General features: G+C 55.2%; 1 protein-coding gene across 2 annotated transcripts; it reads right to left on the bottom strand.

Moving 5' to 3' along the window:
- Window positions 1-516: 516 nt before the first annotated feature.
- ADAMTSL2 (ADAMTS like 2) lies at window positions 517-22,015 on the bottom strand. 2 transcript variants are annotated; one of them, XM_078382702.1, is made up of 19 exons: window positions 21,902-22,015; window positions 19,416-19,530; window positions 17,685-17,827; window positions 16,783-16,858; window positions 15,440-15,542; window positions 14,373-14,518; window positions 14,147-14,270; window positions 13,312-13,392; window positions 12,693-12,868; window positions 11,848-12,196; window positions 11,318-11,690; window positions 8,058-8,161; window positions 7,596-7,722; window positions 7,058-7,271; window positions 5,649-5,804; window positions 3,538-3,708; window positions 3,247-3,426; window positions 1,549-1,693; window positions 517-779 (listed from the first exon to the last, which is right to left on the bottom strand). In XM_078382702.1, exons 2-19 carry the CDS (start codon window positions 19,527-19,529, stop codon window positions 661-663), a joined length of 2,901 nt encoding a protein of 966 aa, XP_078238828.1. In that variant the 5' UTR covers window position 19,530; window positions 21,902-22,015; the 3' UTR covers window positions 517-660. The 2 variants fall into 2 exon arrangements, with proteins under 2 accessions (XP_078238828.1, XP_078238829.1); XM_078382703.1 differs by lacking the exons at window positions 17,685-17,827; window positions 19,416-19,530; window positions 21,902-22,015 and having other exon boundaries at window positions 14,378-14,518; window positions 16,783-16,840.
- Window positions 22,016-23,691: the final 1,676 nt, after the last annotated feature.

The following is a 23,691-nucleotide window of genomic DNA, read 5'->3' as shown; positions in this document are numbered from 1 at the left end:
GCAGCTAGAACATATATATTTACAGGCTGTTTGCCTCATGCTAAGCCAGAACAGAAGCGGAAAGAGATCCGTGGCTGCCTGGCCAGCATTTGGATTCCATCAAACAAATGGCAAATGGGTCCCAGGCAGGAGAAATGGCCCAACTCTGCCATTCCTGCTCCTGAATAACAGCTTTTCTTTAAAGAAAATCCAGGCCGTTTCATCTTTAACGCACACCTGATGAAAAGTCTGCAGGTCAGAAAGATTCCAGATGTACATTTGTGCAAATCAAAACACGGAAAGAGAGTGGGCTTATACAGAACCACTGTGGAGAGAGTGGGCAGGAAGAGAGAAGAAGAAAAGGACAAGAGGCTCTTATCATCTCCCAAGGCAGGGGGAACGCTCAAAGCCAACGCTGGAGCCTCGAGGGAAAGGTTTCAGCTTCTATATACACAACTTTCCTGTGTGAGCAGCGGAGGCACATGACAGCAGTAGCCAAGTTACGGATCCTGCCACGTCCCTCTGCGCTGGTGCCTGACAAGAGGGAGGCACCAGGCGAACCAGGCACCTCGCTTTCATGGGGCCCTTGGCCTTGCAGAATGGGTGCCCCCCCCTCCAGTCCCCCAGCGGAATCTCCTGCCCCTTGCTGGCTGCAGGTCCCTCGCTCCTTCCAGGCCTGGCTTAGGTGTTGGGGGCTCGGCAGGACCGGCAGCAGGCTTTGCTGTAATACCAGTGGCTGCAGAGGTTCACCTTGATGGCCAGAGCGCAGTTGGTCCCGGACTGGTCCTGGCAACTGTCATCTGTGGAGCAGCAGGACACAGGCGGGCAGGTCAGGAATGGGAGCCCGCCCAGCTAGTTAGATTGAGAGAGAGAGAGAGAGAGACCACCACCACCACCACCACCACCACCACCACCACCACCACCACCTCCACCACCTCGGCTCAGGCCTCTCCTGTGCCACGAGTGGGTGGCCACGACGTGGGGAAATCTGCCTTTTGGATGCCTGTGGGGCTTCCCTCAACGGAAGGTGCCCCCTCCTCCCCTTGGACCCAGGCAATGGGAGTCTCGTGGACATGCCCTGCCCCCCCCCCGGTCCCAACCCTTTTCCACTCTTGCTGCCTGGTAGTCACAGGCTGACGCTCACCGCTGACGCCACCCCCCAGGCCAGAGCTTCTTCCCAGGAGAGAGCGGAAAGCTGACCGCAGCCCGAGGACCGTGGTAAAGGCATTGCCATTACTCCCTGGTCGTTTTGCCAAGGAGTGCATTGGGAGCAAATTATCTGGGCAGGAAAGGCTAACCTTCTGGGCAGGGAAACAGGATTCAGAGACCAAGGTCTAAGTTCAGGATAGGTGATCATGAACTGCCTCACATCAAGATCACAGTTTAATCCTGTTAACCTCTATAAAAGCATGCAAGTAAGTCTCGACACAAGAGTCTCTGGGGCATGGGCTGGCTTCCCGAGGTCCAATGTGGCCATGGGGCTGCCGCCTCGGGCCGGTCTCTGGCTGAGGAGGAAAGGCAACCGTGTGCCAGCCCCTGGAAAGTTGGCTCTCCCTGTCGCTCCCTTACCTGGGGGTTCAGTCGGGCAGGGCTGCAGGTCACACGTCTGCTTCCCCACCGGCTTGACCAGAGGGTCACAGCCTCGGACAAGATCCTTCCCCTGGTAGCACTTGACGTCTCTCATCCGCACACCAATGCCACAGGTCTTTGTACACTGTGCATGTGAAACAGATGGATGAGTTGAGTTTGTCTGGGGGGGGCACCGCACGGACACAGAAGCTTGGAGGTGTAAGAAGAAAGGCGAGGAGAGGCGAGAGGTGGGGGAGCCGTTCTGCCTGCCTTTTTGTTTTTCAGCAGGCAGGGCTGGGCGTCATGCAGAGCTGCTTCCCGGGCAGAACGGGATGAGGCGGAAGCCTTAAGTGGAGCAGCCGAAAGGGAACAACTCCAGTTGCTGAGCCAGATGGACCTCCCTTTGCCTCCCGAAAGTCTGGCTCTCAAGAGAGGCAAGCAAGCGCCTCCCCTCTGTGGACCCCCAGACGGTCAGAGGAGCATCTTGAGGGAACCGTTGGGGGAGCGAACCTGTGCCGTCCATTTCCCCCCCACCCCCCGCCCCCAAGAAGAGAGCCCTCGACCCAGGGAGGGAGACACACTCCTAGCGCCTCGGCACAAGTTGCAGGAAAGGCCGGGCAGGGCAGGGAAGAGCAGAGCAGAGCAGAGCTGAACTCTCCTTCGCCTCTGGGCGTCTGCCAGGAGCTGATGAGGCGCCGGCCCCCCGTGCCAAGGCGAACCTTTCGCTGCTGCTGCTGCTGCTGCTGCTGCTGCTGCTGCCTTGGTGGCTTGGGGCAGGAGTCAGCCTGCCAAGAGGTAATCGGAACTGGGTGTGCTTTTTTTCGAGAGCATGGAGTTCGGCTGGAGGAGCCCATGGAAAAAAAGAGAGGCTTTTCCTGCCATTCAGTGCAGTAACGGAAAGCGAACCCAGAACGGCGACTGGCATGGGACGAACGAGGGCCGCGGCCGGCAACGTTAGCCGAGCCTTGTGTTGTCACAAGCATCGGAGCTGCGCTTTTGCATGCACTCCGCTGCCAAGGGGCCACTTTTTGGCTGTGTTGGTTCAGGTATGAAAGTGCCATGTGGAGGGGGAAAAGGAGAGGAGGGGAAAAAGACGACCTTAAACTGAGCCTGAGACAAACTGCTTTCCCCCCTTCCCCCCCCCCCCCCGCAAACCACCAGCACTTCCACTTCTCCCTCAAGGGTCTTGAACAGGCTCTTTTTTAGGATGTCTGGCTGACAGGCGAGATGCTGCTGCGTCTGCTGGGGGTTTTTTTGGAAGGTGATTACACCACCATAAGCCATGCTGCAAGGTCTGGTGCCCCCTGCCAACTAGAACAGGCTAGAACTGCCCCCCCCCCAATAATCTCCCAGTTGCCAAGACTCATTTCCACTCTAGCACACACCTTAAAGGCAGCCCCCCCCCCGGTGTCCTCTGGAAAGTGTCTTTGCCCCCAGAATTTGAGAACAGAGATGGCCCAAGGCTCCCCCTCCCCCTCTGGCCCAGGAAATGAGGCAGGGAAGTCAACGCCGCTGCCCCCCCCCCCGCACAACAGCCCCACAGGATCCCTCCCAGGAGGACAGCTGCCTCTGGCCAGGACCCCTCCCACAGCCACCTGTAGATCATCACACACACACCCCGGTCTGCCCCTCTACACAGCTGTCAACCCCGCGCGCTCGGTGCAGGGACAAGTGTGCGCGCACGCACAGCCCCCTCACCTCTGACCAAGGGGTGGTGTACCACTTGAAGCAGGGCCGCTCAAAGCAGGTGGCCTCCTCGGCCGGCTTCTGGGCGGCAGCGTCGCATTCCGCCGGGGTCCGGGTTTTGACTTTCCCACCGAGGATCTCCAGGCAAAGCACCACCCGCTTCTTCACCCCTCGTCCACATGTGGTGTTACACTGCAGAGGGTGACGAGGAAGACGTGGCTGGCCCGGGGCTGGAGACGGTCCTTTCCCCCCCCTCCCCCCTCCCCACCAGCCCCTCCCAGGCCAAGCCCCCCCCCCCCTTACCCGCTCCCAGTCCTGGGCCAGCCAGTGGGCTGGGCAGCTCTTGTCTCCACAGGGGTGGATGGCCAGCGGCTTGGTCTCCAAGTTGCACTGGGATTCCGGGACCACGCGCCCGTCACTGGTCTTGCAGTACACGTGGCGGATTGTCCGTCCCTGCCCGCAGCCTCCGCTGCACTGGAAGAGAAGCCGAGCATGAGGGATGCACAGAGAGCCCCAAGGACAGAGGCAGGCAGACGCACACAAACAGAGGCAGAGTGTGTGTGTGTGTGTGTGTGTGTGTGTGTGTCTGTGTCTCTCTCTCTATGTGTGTGGGGGGGGTGGGGTGTTCAAAGGCATTGACTAGAGCATCACACCTGCCCATCGGGAGAGCCAGTCCCTTGGCTTATTAGGCACCCTATGACCTCAAGCCCACCAGGGTCCACCCCGTTTCCCTTGCCTTGACCCCCCAGCCAGCCAACCCGCCCGGTCACTTGAGAAGCCTGCCACTGTCTTCTCAGCCACCTCCGGAAGGACCGATCATATCCTCTCTGATCCCAAGAATGCCAGTAGCGGAAGGAGGGTAGGGGTTTAGAGCGGATGCCATGTGGGGGCACTTCTCTATCCAGCCATCTCGCGACATCCTTTATCCCTTCGGTTTTTGATCCTGTCACAATCAGAGCTTATCTGTCACTCTGTGAAGGTGATGGTTTGGGGTTCTTTTCCGCCTGAAGACCAACATCACTTCCTTCCTATTAATGCCTTCTCTTTTGCACATGGGGGGGGGGATGTCCAATGGCAAAATGCAAGTTCCTCACAGTGGCCTCTGTCGCCATGGAGATCACGTATTTTTAGCCATTGCTGCTGGATTGAAAATCGGAGTGAAAAACAACCCAGAGAGACGAGCCACGTGACAGGCAGGCAAACTCAGTCAGGCTCTTTCATTTGCAAAAGGCAAGGCAGAGGCCAGATGGGTTTTGCCAGCTTGCCTGAGGCCGCCAGGTTGCAGGTGGGCCCTTCTGGAGCTGACCAGCTGGCCCCTGAGTCAGAGGGTGCGGCATCAGGCCAGCACGCAGCCCGGCGGAGCACAGCCACCCCCCCCCCCGTGCAAAGGGGGCTGAAAGAAGGCACGGGTGTCCACCGGGCTGGTTCGTGGCTGCCTTAAGAGTTGCAGGGGGAAAGTCCTCACAAGAGTGTCAGCTTCCTAAACACTTCTCCCCCACCGTGCCATAGGAGAAAGAAAAAGGAAGATTTTTTTTCCATTCCTCTTTGGAAGGCCCCTTTCCTGAGAGAGAGAAGACAAGGAGGAGCAAGAGCTGGGGTGCCCCTCTCTGCCAGCTCTCCTGCCCCACTAAAGTTCATGCCACAGAGGAAGCGGGAGCGTGGGGGGGGGCTGCTGAGCAGGCCTGCATGGCTGCCATCTAGGCTTCTGTTCATGGTGGTGGAACTTTGGGGGGGGGGGGCACTGTTACTGGAAGCCAGAGAGGGCCTGCCAAGCGGAGGGCTCCCGCAGATGGTGAGCAGCGGCAATTTAATCCCCCTACGGTCAGGAGGAGCCCTGCCAGGTTGGCTTGTCTGAAAGCTTTCAGATGGGAAAAACAGACACCCGCAGGCACAGGGGAGGAAGGCAGCCTAGCCGACCCGACCCCGGAGTCGTCCTCACTTCCCCCTGCTCAGCATCAGCGGGAGCCCGGCTTTGTTGGCTCTTGGGAGGCCCATTGTGGTCTCCGAGGGGAATGAAGCGGAAGCTAGGGGTGAGGGGGGTTGCTTCCAGAACACACACCCACACACACACACTCCTTCAAGGAAGAGCAGAAAATACATTTTGGAACATCGCTTTCGAGTTGCGCAGCCAAGATTTCGGACAATATGCAATACGACATCAAAACAGAATGACTTGGGCTTGGTTGTCTCACCACTTCCTCACAGGCAGCCCGTAGATATTTCTTTTTCATTTTTTAATCAGATGAATGAATTGGTGAAGTTAGTGAAGGAAGAGCTCAAACACGGCAGTCCTGACGAACGGAGGGACCCGGGACCATTTCTGGACGGCCTCTGGGAAGGTCAGCCGCCCCTGATCATGCCCCAGCCCCTCCCTCTGAGCAGGGGCCCCTCTCCACCCCCCTGAGGGGACTCACCGGGCCCCAGTCCGAGATGGTCCACTGCCTGTCGCAAGGGGGTCCGGTGCAGTTCTTCTCAGCCGGAGGGCGGGTGCTGGGATCACAAAGCCTCTCTTCCTCCGAGCACCGGATGTCTCGGCTCACCAGGCTCCGCTCGCCACACTTGGCAGTGCACTGCGGAGGGCGGGGGGGGGGGGAGACAGAGGAGAGAAAAGTGTGGGTGGAGGAGCAGACGGTGGCGGTGGCGGCGGCATCGCTCACTGAGCCCAGGCACATCCTCTGGGAAACTGAAGCCACCGTGTTTCACCTTAACCAGCCTAGCACATTCCCTCTGTTGTTTCCACGAGAATCGAATGCCTTTGGCTTCTCTGGCATCTCCTGCTCCTCTGATTCATCTGGTGGTCTCTCTCTCTCTCTCTCTCTCTCTCTCTCTCTCTCTCTCTCTCTCTCTCTCTCTCTCTCTCTCTCTCTCTCTCTCTGTGTGTGTGTGTGTGTGTGTGTGTGTTGTTGGACCATCTCACTGGCATAAAAGGAGGGGGGGGACAGTTCCAAGAGGAACCAGACGCCCTTCCGGCTCCTGGATGGGACGGATGCCGCTGGCTGCCCTGCCTGGACACCAACCGGCATGTCTTCCCAGCCACAGATATGCCCTTCTGCTTCCAGATGCTGACTTCTGGGCCAGGAAAAAGCTCTCTCAGCAGGGAGCAGACCAGACAAGGGGGCTCACCTTACAGAAGACTTCCGGCCTGCCTGCCAGCCTGCCTGCCAGTCCTCTTCCCCACCTACAGCAGGGGGATGAAGCTGCTTCATGGGGCAATAAGGGTTTCAAGACAGAACTGCACCCAGTTCACCTCTGGAAGAGGGTAAAATGCAGTTCCGGAAAGCTGCTCTCCCAAAAGCAGCAGAGCCTCCCCTTACCTCCCAGTGATGAATCGCAAGAGAAAAGCAAGTTAATTTGCAAAATGTGGAGTGGCTGAACTCTCTCTAGAATGCAAAAACATTGTTTAATACTTCAGGGAGCCCCACTTCTAATGTCTTGCTCACTGTGTTGTCTCTTTGGCTCCCTGGCTAACAGCCAGTGCTGCAGAGGACGCCTTTGGGATCCTCACGCTTCCCCAAAGCCCTTTGACTTCTTCTTTGGGCACGTTCACCTGATTCTGGCTGCTCACTGGGCAAGGTCATTAGCACTTTTGCTAATCTCTGTCCACCAGGCCCGGAGGTGCAATCCCCCACATACATAGGAGGCGATCGGCTCTTGCCAAGCCTTCGTGCCTGAGGACATGCATGCAGGAACTGGGATGTTCCTTCTGGACAAGCTTAGAGGAAGCAGCGGCCGAGGAGAGATCGGTCTAAAGTGCTCACGTCCCTCCAGGCCCAGTGGACTGCGGCGGAGACAGGCTGGGAACCGTTGACTTCTGTCCACCTACCTCTGACCACTCCGACATCTCCCACTGTGGTCCACACGCCGGGTTCTTGCACACCTTCCGTTCTTCCGGTCGCGTGATCTCGGCAGACTCGCACAGATCGCTGTAGACTGAGCTGTCGAATCCGGGCGAAATCATTTTCCAGCATCGGACAATGCGAAACTGGTAGCCTTCCCCACAGGTCCTGGAGCACTCGCTCCAACTACTGGCTTCCCACCTGCCAGAGACAAGCCTGCATCTCAGCTGGGGACCGGGCGGCGAGGGATCGGCAGAGCACACACACCCCTTCTCCAAAGTCAGGGCATTCTGCCACCTGGGGCCACGTTTGCTGCTCTCCTTTGGGGGCGGGGAACTATCCTCTCTCTCTCTCTCCCTCCTCAATATCTCCTTCTCACAGCACCAGCCTCAACATTATTCAACGTGAGGCTCCTCTGGCTTTGCTCAAACCACACCCCCTTTAGCCTTTTCCCTTTCACCTTCTCTCTTTCATCATCCTTCCAGCCCCCAAAGATCTCTCCAGAGATTTCTCCAGAGACAATACCTGGGCTGGCATTCTCTTCCTGCACAGAATTCATGCACTGGCTCAGGTCGTGTCATTGCATCACAATACCCATCATCCACCTCGATCCCATCATAACGGATACACATGGCATATGTTGACGTTAGACCTACATCGACACAGACAGGCAGGCAATCAACCCATGATGGTTTTGATCCGTGGTCTCACCAGGGATTAAATATTCAGAATCACCAACCCGTGTACGTTCAGGAGAAGTTCCAGGAAGCTGCTTCTCCCTTTACCAAGCACTCAGGGGGCATTCCCTTTTGCCTCTCGTCCTCCCTCTTTCTCCTCTTCTGCTGCTCGCGGCCTCAGGGCTGGTTCCCTCCAGGCCTGTCCCTGGATATCAGGGTCAGCGGGGTTCCCTCCTCATCACTCACTCACTCACTCACTCACTCACTCACTCACTCACTCACTCACTCACTCACTCACTCACTCACTCACCTGTGGTGCAGGTCGAGCTGCAGGGTTCGTGAGAGGAGAGCTTCCACCGGTACATGTCTGCAGGACTCATGTTCTGACCCTTCCGAAACAATTTCAGCCGGTTCCTTAAAAAAAAAGAAAGAAAGAACGAGCGCAAATGAAGCTGAGAGGTTTTATGAGAGCATCACAAGAAAGGAGGACATTGACAAGGCAGGAGGAAGGGGGAGGGGGACTGATTGGGTGAGAGGGGATTTTAATGATGTTGTGCGTTAGAGGGAAATCATTTGGGTGTGCAGTTCTTTGAATTTAAAATTTCGGCTTGTTTTGTGATAATAAAACATACCTGTCCTGATCCCCAAGCAGAAATCCCCAGCCCGGCTAGAGGCAGAGCTTCCACTGTCTAGAAATAGAGAGAATGGGATAAAAATACCCACAAAGAGAAAGTTCACACACACACACACACACACACACACACACACACACACACACACACACACACACACACACACACACACACACACACACACACACACACACACACACACACACACACACACACACTCTGCAGCCTTTACATAGCCTTGCTCTCTGTGTGTGAAAACTGTCCCACGTCATGACGTGCAGCACCGTGGCGTGAATCCACCTCCTGTTTGCAAACCAACAGACCTTCTGTTCATCCCTGAGAAAATGGTGAGCTCGGTTCACTCAACGCAATGCTCAGGAGCGGCACCGATGGATGACCTGGTTGCCTCTCACGCTGCTGAGTGCGTGCCACAAGCAGCCGCCAGAGCAGCAACAGGAGACGTTTCTCTCTTGCTAGGCATCCAATGACAAGGAGCCTTTCCAGAGCATTGGCAAAGGAGAGAACCCCGGACTGGCATTTGCCATCCTTTCCGATGGCAGCTTGACCACGTGCCTCGCGCAGCCACCCTGCACCCCTGGAGGCAGGAGCCACCTTTGAGATGGAAGACGGAGACGGCTCTGGCCTAGAAGAGGAGATTTGTCCTCAGAGCCTTCGCCGCCGCCCCCCCGCAAAGGGAAGGCGGAAGGAAGGTGGGGCCAGAGGGCTGCGGAGGATCAGGGCCCTAGTGGAGCAGGAGCCAAGAGATCCAGAGTTCCACCACCGGCTTTGGCCAGTCCCGAAGGGGAAGGAAGAGGCAGACGACTCCTCCTCCTGGATTCCCATGGAAAGACGGGGAGCAAAGCGGCTTTTTGGAGAGGAAGAGTCCCCAGGGCAGACGCCCTGCCTGCAGGCGCCCAGCCGGAGGTGCTGGGGGGTGGGTGGAGGTGGGTGCATGGGGTGCTCTGCCCCCCCCCACACACACACACGCATTTCTCTGCCACACTCTCTTCCCGGGTGGGGTTTTGTGCTTTCTTGTCCTGCTATCTTTATTTAGACTCCGGCCCGGAATCTTTTCCAAGGAGGGCTCATCAAAGGGTTCCTCTCTCTGAGAAGGGTCTGCCTTCTAAAGGGAGAAGGTGGCGGCAGCTCTTACTGCCAAGCTGCCCTGGCAGCCTTTTCGACTGCAGGGTTGGAGGGATGGGCTGGGGGTGGGGGTGGGGGAAGATCGCTTTCCATAGACAGAGAGGCAGGCAAGCAGGCAGGCAGAAAACACCAGGTGGGTCATTTTCTTAGGGAAGAGGTTCAGGCCACGGATGCAGGTGAGGCCTCCGTCCTGGCTGGCCTGCAGCTGGTGCTACCCGAAATGGCAACAGTCTGCAATACACCGACTGCCTTGTCCTGAGCCTGTATTTTATACCTTGTATATGTTTTTAGAGTGCATCTCGCAGAACGTGGAAACCTGGCTCAAGCAAATAAGTCAGCTAATCTTTCTTCCCATAGAGCTCAGACTTCAGGGGTAGTTCCAGCTCTTGTGGGGTAGAGAAACTTATTTCTCTGGTGATAAATCAATCAATAAAAGTAACGAGAGAGAGGACAGGGTGACTCTCAGGATGGCCCCTGCTCCCCACTCGGTGGCCTGGGTTCTTTCTCGGCTCAGCAGCCAGACAAGAGACCTCAGCGGAGTGGGACGTTCCTCCTTCGCGAGTCTCAGCAAGGCAGACGGGACCTCACGCCACCGGCGGTCATTCAAGACCTGCTGGAGGTGAAATAAGGTTGCCCCCCCCTTCCCGAGTGGCCCTGGCGTGGCCCCTTGCTCCTCCTAAAGGAACTGCTCTCCTCATGCTTGAAGCTGCTCCAACAGCCTCCTAGATCCCAAAGGGGGGGGGGGGGCGGGGAGAGGATAAAACGGAGACAGTGACCTGGCCAGATGCACAGATGGGTTGAAAGGAGGATCTTTGGCCTGCCTAAAGTACCCAAGCAGGGCTTTTAACCAAAAAACCCCCCACTAAAAATAAAAAGCCAAAGAGGGAAGCGTCCCACTTTGGAACAGAGTGTTACATAGGTAAGCACAGTCATATGCCACCCACCCGCCCCCACCCCAGTAATTTCTCAAAGCCTGAGTGAAGACCTCCAGGAGTGGGGATAAAATTCCGAAGAGTTTGTTCTGCTCCATCTGTCAGGAGCCATGGCAGTGAACGGGGTGGGGCGTCCCAGGATCCTGACCTCCCAAAGGCCAACTCAGCCCCCCCCCCCAGCTCTCAGTTCTGCATGCCCCCCTCCCAGATCTAGGATCACTGACACTGGGGAGGGGGGAGCCTTCGGGTTGGGAGTCACTGCCCTGGAGTGAGGGAAACATTCAACACTACATTCAGCAGCGCTCATCTTGGAAGCACGCAGAAGGGCGGTGCCATTTTAAAAGGGACAGAGAATGCAACAGGGAGAGCATTTCGAGGAATCGCCAGGGGATCCCTTGTCATCATTTCTGGACAGCAGAAGCTCTGGCTGGCGTTGCCCTTTTCTCTTTTCTTTAAGGAAAAGGATCCAGGTGTTGTTTCCACGGGAAAGCTTTCAAGAACACTACTCTCTCTCTCTGTTTTGTGTGTGTGTGTGTGTGTGTGTGTGTGTGTGTGTGTGTGTGTGTGTGTGTGTGTGTGTGTGTGTACATGCGTGTGTGCGTGTGAGATGTTCTACTCTTTCACAGATATCTATCAGGGCCATTTGATTCTTGAGGCCTTGGTGTTTTCCTAAGCAACAAATGGCTTGTCTTAATTTTCGGGATTGCCCATCCAGTGTAACTTACCTCAGAGACTGCCCCCCCCCAAAAAAAACCCACACACACCGCAGAAGAGACTGGAAGGGCAAAGGGAAACCAGCTGGGCGCGCGCCCCCCCCCTTCCCAGCAACCTGGGCAAAGGCGGCCCCTCCCCCAGGCTCTTACCTGGCTTTGAGGGTCCTGTTCCCTTGAGGGAGGGTGGCATTGGGCCACGGTGCCTCCGAAGAGGTGTTGATGGTTTTATCGCTGCTCAGCTCCAGGAAGGTGCCGTTGATGGCATAGCCCACCATGTCATCGTGGCTGTCCTCATAATCCACATACAGACTGTCGATGTGGGAGCCTACGGAATCGGTGGGGTTCCTTGTGAAAAATATACTGTTTGTGGTCTTGTTCCAACTGGATTCTTTTGGATCAGACATCTTGTCCAAAAATTTGTGGCTGATGGCATTCTCTGGAAATAATTCCTTGGACGCCAGCTGGGAGTCCCGTCCCCTGCCATTGCCCTCCGCCTTGTAACTGGACTTTGTTGTGTTTGAATCTGGAACGAGGGGCACAAATAGATCAAATCAAAGCAAGCCGGGGAGAGGGGGGAATGCAGAACTAAAAGCATTGCTCATGCGTCAGGTCACCCTAAGTCGGAGGTGACTTGAGGGGCAGGCAAACTGCAACGAACCGTCTTTCCGGCTCCTCCTCACCTTTGAGCTGCTGGCCTTTCAGGGCTGCCTCGTAGTCCTCACTTTCCACTCTTTCATAGACTTCGTTGGTCTCCTGAATTTTGCTGAAGTCCAGATCTCTACTCACGTCTTCTTGCTGGCTCCCAAACATCTGGCCGTCCAGGTGGAGCTTTCCTTTGGAGCGTGTCCCAAAGAAACTCGCGTTGTGCTGGACAAAGGCCAACGTCTCTTCGCCGTCAAGCTCTCTGCTTTCCTCGCTGTCTGATTCAGAGAAAGTATAGTAAATAGGCTGCATGTTTTTAAAATGCGGCTGCCTCAGAAGGGTGTACTCATACGTTATCGACGGGTTCTTTCCATTTTGGTTCCAAACCTGGAGTGAACAGAAAAATACCAAACATAGAACAAGTGGGCTTTGAGATTTTCTCAATGGTCCCCATTAGTAAGGCCAACCTGACTCACAATAGCCCTTTCTGCTTTTCAATTTCCCTTTAACCTCACTCCCTACAAGCCCAGCCCTCACCATCTTCTACACGTTCCTGACACTCTGGATAGCCCTTCATGCAGCTGGTGGTGAGGTAATCTAGCCATCCAGAGGACAGGCTACTGCCCATCAGTTCATCTTTAAATTGGTTGTTTTTGCTGCCATGGTCTGATCTTTCAGAAGCATTTTGGAGCACCTTCTTGCCAACTAATACGATTACTAGACATCTATTATGGTACATATATAGGATGACTAGCACAGAGACACCCAATGCAAACCACAACGGAGAGCCTCTAGCAACGCACCTGGTTTTTCCTCCTAGACGGACATTTCCGTGTTCTTGCCCTGAGCCTGCCAAGAGAGCCAGGTCAGGTCTGACACTTACCATGATGTTTATACCTTGGTCGGTGGGCCCTTGGGCTACGATATACTCAATGCCGGTCTCATAGATATCCATCGGCCTCCTGTATTTGAAAACTGTCCCTGCGATGTTGAAGTTTTTTGGGCTGTCTACTCTGAAGTTGCCGTTGAAAAAGTAAAAGCCAGCTTCATCTGCAACCGCTATAGAAGTCCATAAAGAGAGACAAAGGTGGGTTCTCTAAAGTCACGGCCTGAGGGGTGTACAGAGAGATCGCTTTCAGACTCATCTAAACACTGAATTAGCCCTTCCCCCTCCCCCATCCTGTCATTAGTGAAACTAACTAATTTGCTTGAGTGACAGGAAACTGCTAAATACTTCAATTTCTTAAGTTTGTGAAGTGACACCTCACACCAGGATCAAGGAACAAGAGAAGTAAGAGATCTTGGCAGGAAAAAGAAAAGAAAAGAATACAGGTGAGACCAACAGCCAGATTGTCGTTGAACCCCCAAAGGCCAGTGTAATCCTGATTGTTCACATGCCAGTTAGGAATAAGATAATTTATTAATTTCAATTTTTGTAAGAGAACAATTACAATCAAAACCACCATGTTCTGCTTGGTTGCAGCTACAGACATCATACACACCCAAAACATCAGCAGATTTCTTCCTTTCCACTATTTGGATATCTCTTGCTCCAGCAGGAATGTGGGTCACCAGAGAATAGCCTGAAGAAAACTGTATTAATGAATAAAAGGCAGAATTCTGCAACAGGAACAAAAAGCTGTAGCTTTCTAGCACTAAAAATGTGCCTAGTAATAACTCTTCAAATACGGAATATCCAGTCAGTTGATTGAATAATGAGTCTCTCTCTCTCTCTCTCTCTCTCTCTCTCTCTCTCTCTCTCTCTCTATCTATCTATCTATCTATCTATCTATCTATCTATCTATCTATCTATCTATCTATCTATCTATGCCACGTTAACACTAAAACACTAGGAGATAAACATGTAACAATTTTAAAACCACCATTACAGACAATTCTTAAAAACGTTTTAGAAATCTCTCCAATCAATACAGTATGAATAATGATTCACTCATTAGCCAGCCACTCCTGCAGCATTCCAAAAGACCTGACTTACTGCTGCTTAATCATTTGCTCTTTGAAGGGGACAGTTTGGAGAGGGAGGGCCTGGCTAATTTCCATCCAGAGGCAAAAGGGCCAACCACTTTTCGATCAAGGACTGCCAGGCCTTCAGGCTGGTCAGTGTGGGAGGCACACAGGAGTGCTTGATCACTGCCTCTGGATCCACTGACCATCACCTGCCCTTTGCAGGGACAGACCAGCTTGGGAGGGGCCGCTCTGAGCTATATTCCACACCGACACTCAGCCCGTGGCCTCCCTGCTGGTTGGTGGCCATGTCTTCCTCAGAGGTCAAGAACTGTGACTGTGCCAGAGAAGCATCCCGGCTGCCAGCCTTACCCAGATGGGGGTTCCCCTTTCGGTAGCTCCCGGTCACGTGGATGCAGCTGCTCCCGTTCCCTTGACAAACGCCACATTTGTCCAATGTGTGGGTGGAGAACAACACCCCGTCACATCCAACGGGCTAGAAACAGTTTAAATAGAGTGTTGAGGGCCAGGCAAGAGAGGCAGCTGCAGCAATTTCAAGAATTCGAGTGACAATAGGGTTGCTATAATGTTTAACAACCTCACATTTTCCAGACACGCAAACCCCTCGAAAATCCGCGTATTTACAGGATGTCCCATCCCGGGCTGGGACCATTAATTGCCTTTGACCATCTGTGGTGGTGCAGTGGAGGTCACAGGGCTTGCTGGAGATGTGGACGTAGTCATCTGGCAAGAGAGAAGGAGAAACAACATCAGACCCACCAGCCAGCCTTGTTCCTTGTCAAACAAGACCTGCAGAAGCACCTGCCATTGTCCAAAGAAATCCATGGTCAATGAGCCGGTGCAGAGAGAGCGTTGCTTCTGGTTCGTGAAGATCTCTCTCTCTCTCTCTCTCTCTCTCTGCTCTCCACTTTCCCCCCCTCCCACAATTACATGCAGAGGGTCCCTGTGAATATAGGCATTGGCATCCAGAGCATGGATGGAGAGACTCTGACTGCGCAGAAGAGCATCACAAGATGTAAGTTTCATTTCCCTCTTTGGAATGAGAGGAAATGGTTCACCATTGTTCCAGGTTGGCTTCCCAGACATGACACAGTCTGTGTGTAATCCTGTCCCTTTGGAAACAGTCGAAGCGCAAAAAGATGTGAAAAAACTGGCCAGAAAGTCAGATACTCGGCTGAATGGCCAGAGGTTGGGGGTTTGATTCCTGGCTATGCCTCCTGGGAGAAGAACCGTCCTGTGTGGGTAAGCTGTTCTGGAGGCCCCCTCCCTCGCCCCTGAAGTTATCTCCTCTCAGTTATCTCCACCCTGGCTAAAGTAAAGCTTTATGCACATACTTACTTACTAAGTCAGTTTTAGACAAAGAATATACATCTACTTCTTACGTTCCTTGTTCCTAAGAGCGGTTGTCTTTTCCTCAAACCAGTTGTTGGGCCTGCAGAGCTTTCTCTTTCTCTCTCTCTCTCTCTCTCTCTCTCTCTCTCTCTCTCTCTCTCTCTCTCTCTCTCCCCGAAGGAAAGAAAGGATGGATGGGCTAATCAGAGGAACCACCTTCTTCTTAGAGCAGAGGAAAGCTTTGTCTACTGCCAAACCCAAAAGACCGTCCTGTTGTCAAGACAGCCAAAAAAGGAAAGTGCTGTTCCTTACCAGGGTATAAAGGTTTCCACTGATATGTCCACCCGCTGTACACGTGGGAGTTGAAGGACGAGCACTGCTCTTCTCGGAAGCTCCGTCCATTTGGAGGACACGGCTGGAAAAGGAAGTGGGGGCAGCTGCTGGACGGGGCTTCCTGAGGCCACCACCTTCTGCCCCCTCACCCACGGAGAGGCCGACAGGCCCGGACATGCCAGCCCACTGTGAGATGGCCATGCTACAAAAGCCTGTCTCACCTGTCCTTCAGTGGAGTGGCGTTGTGAGGCCATGCACAGCCAGTTCCCCAAGGTTTATGCGGATGACGACGACGACATTATCCTCCCCTCTCCCAATCCACCCTGAAAATCTGAGTGGCCCCCATGAGGCACACAGAAAGGTCAGCTGACAGAGGAAAGCACAGGGCCATCTGTCTGTCTGTCTGTCTGTCTGTCTGTCTGTCTGTCTGTCTGTCTGTCTGTCTGTCTGTCTGTCCCCCTAAGATTGAGGAGGAACCTGCCAGTCTTTAAAACCCCAACGGATGAAAGGTGGAATGTCACCCCTCAGCTGTGCCCATTCTTCCCATTCTTCCCAGTCCACATGGTAGAGGGAGGAGGAAGTGGGAGTGCCCATCTGCCCTTTCTTCTTCCCATTCTTCCCTCCCTCCCTCCGTCCTCTCCTTTCCATCTGCTGGTAGAACGGGGCGCAGCTCTCATGGAAAAGGGCAGATTCAGAGAGAGGCAGCCTTGGTCACAAAGGGTGCCTTGGTCTCAGAAGTCCAGATTAGCAACATTCATTGTATGATTGGAAAGCGTGATGAAATGTGTAAGGTATGATGACAAAGGCAGAGGAAAAAAAACCCTCCTCCCAGCATCTGATAGGTTCATTTTCTGTAACTGTCAAAGAGCAACACCAAAGACGTTTTTCATCTGGACTTGTGTTGATGATGTTTCTGTTGTTTATTTGTGTGCTGATTAAAAGCTCCCAAGCTGTAGTCTTTGGCGTAGAATTGACTTTAATGGGAAAGCATTGAAGTGCTAAATTCTGCCCCTCCCCTAGAACAAAATAAGCCGTGACCTCAGGCGGGACAAGAAAGAGCACAACGTTGAACAGCAAAAGCACTGAACATTGCAGGGAAGCCTGAATGTTGCCAGGATGATAGAGAGAAGACCCAAACAATCAGTGTTGAAGCTGGTACTTTTGCAAGAACAAATGCTCTACCCAGATAATGCCCTTAAGTAGACGAGTAGTCTACTGATGAAACGTTTGCCTGCCAAACAGCACGTTACTGAACAGCAAAATCACATCTCTCTCTCTCTCTCTTGCTCTCTCCCAATGAAAAGAAGAAAATAGTCTCTTACTTGTACTTTGCACAGCTGGTATCTTTTTGAAGTTCCAGTGCACGTTTTATTAAGAAAACCCATCACGGATTTATTTCTGAAGAGGGAAAGAAAGAGGGAGTCATTTGAGATGAGAAATGAAAAATGACCTCGCGAACCTGAACTCCTAGGAGGTGGCGCCCACGGCAGCCATTTCCTGCACTCGCCTTCTGTATACTTGCAACACCCAGAAGCCTCTTTCCAGAAAACGAACAGCCCTGAGTGGGCAGAGGGGTCCGGCAGGAAGGCCACAAGGCTCTTCCTCCTCCTCCTCCTCCTCCTCGGGGATGTCCTCTTCTGAGGTCCCTGGGTCTCCTGCCTTTACAGCAACATAGATCTTGCTGCAGTATTCAAAGACATCTTGGTGAGGCCACCGAAAATGTTCTAGTTATGTCTCCCTGGAGGGCACAAACCAAGCTTCCTTGCTACTCCCCGCAGGCACGCGGGGACCTGTTTCAGGGACCGCCAGCCTCTGAAGCTGTCCTCCCTCTCTCCCACCACAAGGTTCCCCAGAAGTCCCCTTGCTGCCCCTGATTCCTACGCAACCAGGAGTTCGGCCTTCCTGTTCTTTTTGTGGTCTGTCTCATGGGACTCAAATCCTGGGTTTCCTGTGGGTCAAGAGGAGCCCCGAGAAACCTGCCCCTTTTGGTGTCCCTGCCTGGGCCCCCCCACTATATCCGTGGCAGCCTCCACCACCACCACCACCACCACCACCACCACCACCACCACCCCTGGTAAGCAAAGCATGGGAGCACCAACTCTGAACATTTCTCTCTCTCTCTCTCCTTGTGGAGTGACCAGGCTCACCTTAACCCAACCCGACTGCACCACGGGGGCATTTCCTGAGCTTGGGGGGGGGTGCCAGGGGCTTAGCAGGAGGTTACCTCTGCCGGAGGCAATGCCTTTCTTGGGATTTGACCCCTCCCCCGCAGGTCCGGGTGCAGGCTGTCCATTTGGTCCACTCGCCCCACCAGTAAGCGGTGAGGTCGGCTCCTTCTTCCAGGCTGTTGGAGGCTTGCCCGTCATCCTGGCCGCCATGCAGGGGGGAAAAGTCATATTGGTCGAACAGGTAGTGCGCACTGGGAATGGCGACACGTACAGGAGAACCCCTTTAGGGGCAGGGAGTCCAGGCTGAGGGTTTGGCACCCGCCTGCCCCTTGCTTCCCTCTCTGGACCCCCAAAAAGGTCAGAGGATGAAAACACAAACCACCCAAAGCAGGCAACGTTTTTCACACCCTTGTGATTCATCTCATTTGGGATCTTTGACGAGTCAAAGTACAATTATTTTTTTAAAAAAGTTGAAGCTCCATTCTGAATTGGTTGCCTGAAGCCTTTCAAGGTTCTATTCCAGGAACATGGAAAGGCCTGGTTTCAGGCCCCTCTATCGCTCTTGCCGAGAAGCAGCCAATCCTAGAAACACTTTGCATGAGGCAACCGACGGAGGCCAGAGAGAGAGAGAGAGGGAGAGGGAGAGCATTGTGCCCATGAAATCCAATGGAGCTCTGTGTGTATGTACTTCCACATAAACACACTTCCTTGGCTTCAGAAACCAGACCAGACCCCGGTGTTGGTACGTGAGGAAGTACATTAAGGAAACATGTCCATGATGTGGCAGGCAACAGCCTGTCTTTCCAACCACCTCCATTTGCCCCAAAATAAAAACAAATATCCTCCCCTTTTTCCAGTCTGAAATGGCATTTCTTGGCAAAGGCTCTGATGCCTCCCTGGCAGAGTCTCCCAACAGACCAAGGGCCGCTTTCTTCCTACCCCCCCCCCCATCCTGCTGTCTTTCTTCCCAAAGAAGCCTGTTTGCAAAGCCTCCCCCCCCACCCCCGGTTCTTGGGCCCCATCCTCCACGACTCTAGTCCCCCGGGGGTGTGGGTGTGGGTGGGAATCTCTTAGGCTGCCCTTTAAAACCCTGGCAGGGGTGTGCATCCAGAGACCTGCCAACCTCTACACCCCTGAGGTTGCCAGGAAATTCCTGCTGGCCAGCCTTCAAGGCTTGGACTTGAGGGGACCCTTGGCCGGAAGGGGCAAGGGAGCACCTGCTGCCCACATGAGGGGATGGACGCTCCTTGCTGGGGAGGCACGAAAGGCTGCCTTCCCAAAGAGCTCAGCGCTGTCCTTTCAGCACCACCATGCGGGAAACACACAAACACACACACACACACACACACAGGCCACCACGTCCCCGTCTACAGGCTTCCTTCCTTCCGTCCCGCCCCAGGGCCAGCCCCTGCCCAGTTCCTGCCCTTGTAGGGCTGGGTCCCTCCTTTCCTTCCCCCCAAAGGCACACGTGCTCATCTATATCAGTGGCTCCCAACCTTTGGAGCTTATCTGGTTGATCTTGGACCACAGCTTCCACAACCCCAGGCAGCACAGTTAGGGGTGAAGGCTTCCGGGAATGTAAGTCCGGGTGACCCAAGGTTGGAAAACACAGGTCCATATGGTACAATACCTCCCAAATTTAAAGATGGTCCTGAATGTGGGGGTCTCCAACATGCGAGGAAGAACCTGCAGCTTCCTGGAGAACCGCCCTGCAGGGCTGAAGCTCTGGGACTTCCTGACCAGCTGTGAAAACACAAACACACACATACACACACACACACACTCACCTGTGAGGTGGCGAGGACCATATTCCCCACCAGCAGCACTGCTGCTAGAGTCCCTTTCAGGTGCGCTCCGTTGCTCCCCCAAGTGTGGCCCCATCTCCATTTCGTTCTCTTCATCCTAACGAAGCAAGGGGCCGAAAATCAGTTTTTCCACAGAGACCCGTCTTAGAGATTAGTGAGCAGGTAGAAGCTGTGGTACAGAAGTAGGAAGTTTTTAATTAGCCCCCACCCCCACCCCATCACACCCTGCCCATGTAGGTAGGCATCCTTCAGTCTCGAGAGACTATGGTATCGTGGTCTGTATGGAGGTCTTGGAACAGTGTCTTGTGTGGCTGAGAAGCCCATGACATCACGGCCTTTCACCAGGTGTGAATTAGGTAACATTTTATTGTTTTGAACCACCAGAAGCACTACTTGTAAAGGGTGTAAATTTCATAAACAAAAATGAAAAGATAAATATAAACAATGCACTTATTTTGTGTCCAGCAGGAAACAGACAAGGATGGCTTTTTGAGCTGCTCTCCCATCTTGATGACCTTTTGCCATGCCCTCACCCCCACTCTCCGGCAGCAGTGGATGCTTCTAGAGAGGGGCAGGGAGTCCTCTGTGGGGCCGAGGGTCATCTGCCCACACGCACCCCCTTCCCCTGGTTCTTCCTGCCTTCAAGAGGGCAGCCCTGTCCCACTAAACTCCAGCAGACTTCCAGGAATCTTTCTTCTCAGCCTCCTCTGTTCTGCAAAATGCAGCTGAAGGCTTCGCATCCCGAGCACATTCAGCCTGGAAGGGAAAAATCTGAGCTCCGTCCCCACCCTCTGCTCTTGGCTGCCTGGAGTGAGGATTTCCTGAAATTCTGCTCATCGCTGGCACTCACCAGCAAGAGCAGAGAGGCTGCCTTTCCAAACTGAAATGGATTATGATGATGATATTAATACTGTGCAGAGTCTCAGACAGCGTCTGGGTTGCTCTCTTCCAACTCTGCCGGCCAGGCTGAGCGTCTCTATGGTGCTACGCAGGATCTGGCAGGGTCGGGGTGGGCGGGGGGCGGGGGCGGGTGGGGGAGAGAGGATCAGCCTGTGGTAGGCAGTCCCGGAGGAGCCACCATGGAGGGGAGCCATTCAGACAGAGCAGCCGCCTGGGCTCAGGCAGGGAGACGTTCTCCAGGCCAGCAGGCAGACAGGGAAGAAAGGCGATGCTCCTCCTAGGGAGCCCAAAGCCAGGTGAGGCCTTGCCATTTCCCCAGCAGGCCCAGCTGTGGGTGGGCATGCTTCCTCCTCCTCCTCCTCCTCCTCCTCCTCCCCCCCATTTTCAGAGGATCACTGCCCCCCAGTCTGGACTGCTGGAGATAGCTCAGGGGTTTAGGTCTGTGGCTGCCAAGCCAGAGGCTGAGGGTTCGATTCCCCCACTGGGCCTCCTTGACAGGGGCTGGGCTGGATGATCTATAGTGTTCCTTCCAGGTCTGCAGTCTCTGCAGGATGATGATAATTAATGGGAGCAGCTCCAGATTCGCTGCTGCTCTCCCTTCTGGAGAGGGGGACGGATCCATGGGCAAGACCAGCCGGCTGCCAGGGATACAACGGAAGAGCCTCTCGCCTGGAGGTGCAAGGAATCAAACCTGTGCCTCGGTGGATGCAGACGGTGGCACCGGGCAGATGACCCATGGAGCAGGACGGAGGCATGCTTTCCCTGCGCAGAGCTGTGCCCAGCCCCCCCCCCCCCAAAGTCTTGCGCCTCACTCTCTGGGCCAAATCAGGGCACAGGTGGCGTTTTCTCCCCCACCCACCAGCACCACCTTCTCCCCTTAGCCCGGACGAGGCAGATACAAATGATTCTGGCAGGTCTCCAAAACCCACAAAAGCAGACGCCGGTGACTAGCGCCACCAGGGCCTGGGGGGGGGGGGGGAGAGAGTCTTTGTGACTCTGAAGGTTGGCCCCGCAGGGAGCCCAGAAGGAGCTCCCCTTCTTTTCACAGAGCCTACTCTTGGGGGGGGGGGGACTTCGTTCTGCAGAACCTACCCTGGATTATGAACCCAAACCCAGTCCCCAAACCCAGGCCTTTTGCTGGGTGCTCCCGAGGCAGGTGGCTGGAACCGACCCGGAGCCGTTGGCTCCCCTTGACGCCTGGAGTCGCGCCAGGTCCGGGGCCAGGAAAGAGGGAAATGGGGGAGAGGGGCAGCGGGGAAAGGGCCGGGGGGGGCAGGGGCAGCCTCTTCCCCCCGCCCGGGACGGATGCACCGGCGCCTCCGGCTTCGCCCGCCCCCGTTGCTCCGGGTGGTGCCGTCCCAGCCTCCCCGGGAGTCCCGCCAGCCCTCCTCCAGCAGCCCCCTCGCCGGAGGCCCGGAGCGCCCGCTGGCCACCACCGAAGGACCGGCCACTCGCCGACCCTCCGAGAAGCGGGCGGGGGAGCGGAGGGAGGTGCCCAAGAGAAACAACGCGGAGCCGCCGGAGAAGAGGCAAAGGAGCAGCAGCAGGAGGAGAAGGAAAAGGCGTACCTTGGAGACGGGGGTCGCCGCCGCTGCCAGATGTCTGCCGTCCAGCCGGGCCGACAAACGCGAGCGAGCGAAGGAGGCCGGGCGGCCGGGCGCGGGCCAGGTGCAGCGCGGAGGACTGGCGGAGCGCCGGGAGCCGCCGAGGAGGAGGAGGAGGAGGAAGGAGGGCAGGAGGAGGATTGGCAGGTAGGCTGGCCGCCCGGCCGGCCTCACCTTTTTCTCCTCCGCCGCCTTACGAGGCACCACCGGCAGGGCAAGAATCGGGGCTTGCAAGCACGCGGAGCTACTCAGCCCGCATCATCCGGCGTCCGCTTTATAGCTGCCGGCGGGGCAGGCAGGCGGGGAGGGAGGGAGGAACACCCCCCCGCCCCTCCCCGCCCCTCCCTGAGAGAGGTCTCCCTTCCTCCACGCCCCCCTCCTTCAAGCCCGGCTTTCGCATCAGGGGCTGCCTCTCGCCCAGCCAGCCCCCCAACCGGTCCTCGGAAGGGAGAGCTACATTGCCCGGGAGGCGTCCCTCCAGGGACTCGGGCAGAGAGACCTGACCCCACCAAGCCTGTCCAAGAGAAGCGCTGAGGGGCTGCGGGGGGAAGGCGGGGGACCAGCCGAAGCCCGGACTGCCCGGCGGGATCTGAATTTTCTTTTAAAAAAAATCAGGATGCAGTCTGCTGTGGAGAAATGCTCCGTGTGCGGCTCCTCCTGTCCTGCTCCTCAACATAGCCCCATCTTTTGACACATTGCTGCCACTGGATCCAGTGTGCTGGTCTGTAAGAATCCAGGATTCTACACCAGGCAGATGCCCATAAACTCTGCTCGGCGCCTGCAGGAGTGCGCCTCAAGGAGACACAATGGTTTCCATGTAACGACACGATCTCTCCACCTCTCTCTGTCTTGCTCCTTCCACCTGCCTCCCCCAAACACATACACACGGTGTGGATTTCTGCTACACTGTTTGTTTTAACTGGACATCAGCTTGGAGATCCAGTTGCCACATCCTTTTTTCACATGAAACAGCCTTTCAGCAGAACATCCCGCGAGGTATCTGTCCCAGAATCCGAAACGTTCCCGAGGTGGGTTTGCCGAGGCAGAAGAAGGCGAAACCATTCCTTGCTTCACTGCCAGTAGTTTGCCCTCCCCGCCCCCACGACTGAATTCATCCGCCCCCTGTCCTTGGACAGGCACTGCTGTACCGGCTGGCCTTTTGGACAGGTGTGCCCTTAGTCACACCTGGCGGTTTCTGCATCTCCCTTCCGACGACAAAGCATGATGTTCTTTTTACCACCACGCAAAAGGGATGCTCAAGAAGAGAGCAGGTGCCTCCATTCATTGGGAGAGGGACTCGTCTTCCCCAAGGGGCCCAAAGGTTTGCCTGCTCAAGCGAATTCCAGGTGCCAGATCATGACGGGAGGTGCAAGAATGTGGTCCACGTGCGCTGGACAAATGAGGGGGGTGGAGTAGCACTGGAGGGTGCCCCCCCCCCATCATCTGCCCAGGACGCTCCTCCCCACAAGGCAGTGGTTTTATTCCCGGTGGAGCCACAAGGGCCCTGCTTCTCTTCGGTTCTGCCCTGGGAAGTCCTGCTCGAGTTCATTCCCTCCATAAAAGGCTAAAGAAGAGCCGATCCTGTCCTGGATTCAGGCACCAGCCCTGCCTTCGTTTTGTAACCGACCAAGACTGCAACTGGATTGGAGGAGGGAGGGAGGGAGGGAGGGTTAATCTGCCGACATTTTATCAGATGGGTAGGCTGGCTGCCCTTGCCCCCCCACCCCCATCCTCTCTCAGGGACAGACAGTTCA

This window comes from Pogona vitticeps, chromosome ZW-PAR (genome assembly GCF_051106095.1).
Source record: "Pogona vitticeps strain Pit_001003342236 chromosome ZW-PAR, PviZW2.1, whole genome shotgun sequence".
Classification (NCBI taxonomy): Eukaryota; Metazoa; Chordata; class Lepidosauria; order Squamata; family Agamidae; genus Pogona; species Pogona vitticeps.
The sequence above is the reverse complement of the archived record's forward strand: the minus strand, read 5'-3'. Positions and strand labels throughout refer to the sequence as shown.

What these genes read in the sequence shown, in the direction of transcription:
- ADAMTSL2 (XM_078382702.1), bottom strand. Translation starts at nt 19,529, where the DNA reads ATGAAGAGAACGAAATGGAGATGGGGCCACACTTGGGGGAGCAACGGA. An exon ending in GCGTGTCTGGAAAATGTGAG is followed by an intron (nt 14,271 to 14,372) that starts GTTGTTAAACAT and finishes AACTGTTTCTAG; the next exon opens with CCCGTTGGATGTGACGGGGT. An exon ending in GAAAGGCCAGCAGCTCAAAG is followed by an intron (nt 11,691 to 11,847) that starts GTGAGGAGGAGC and finishes CCCTCGTTCCAG; the next exon opens with ATTCAAACACAACAAAGTCC.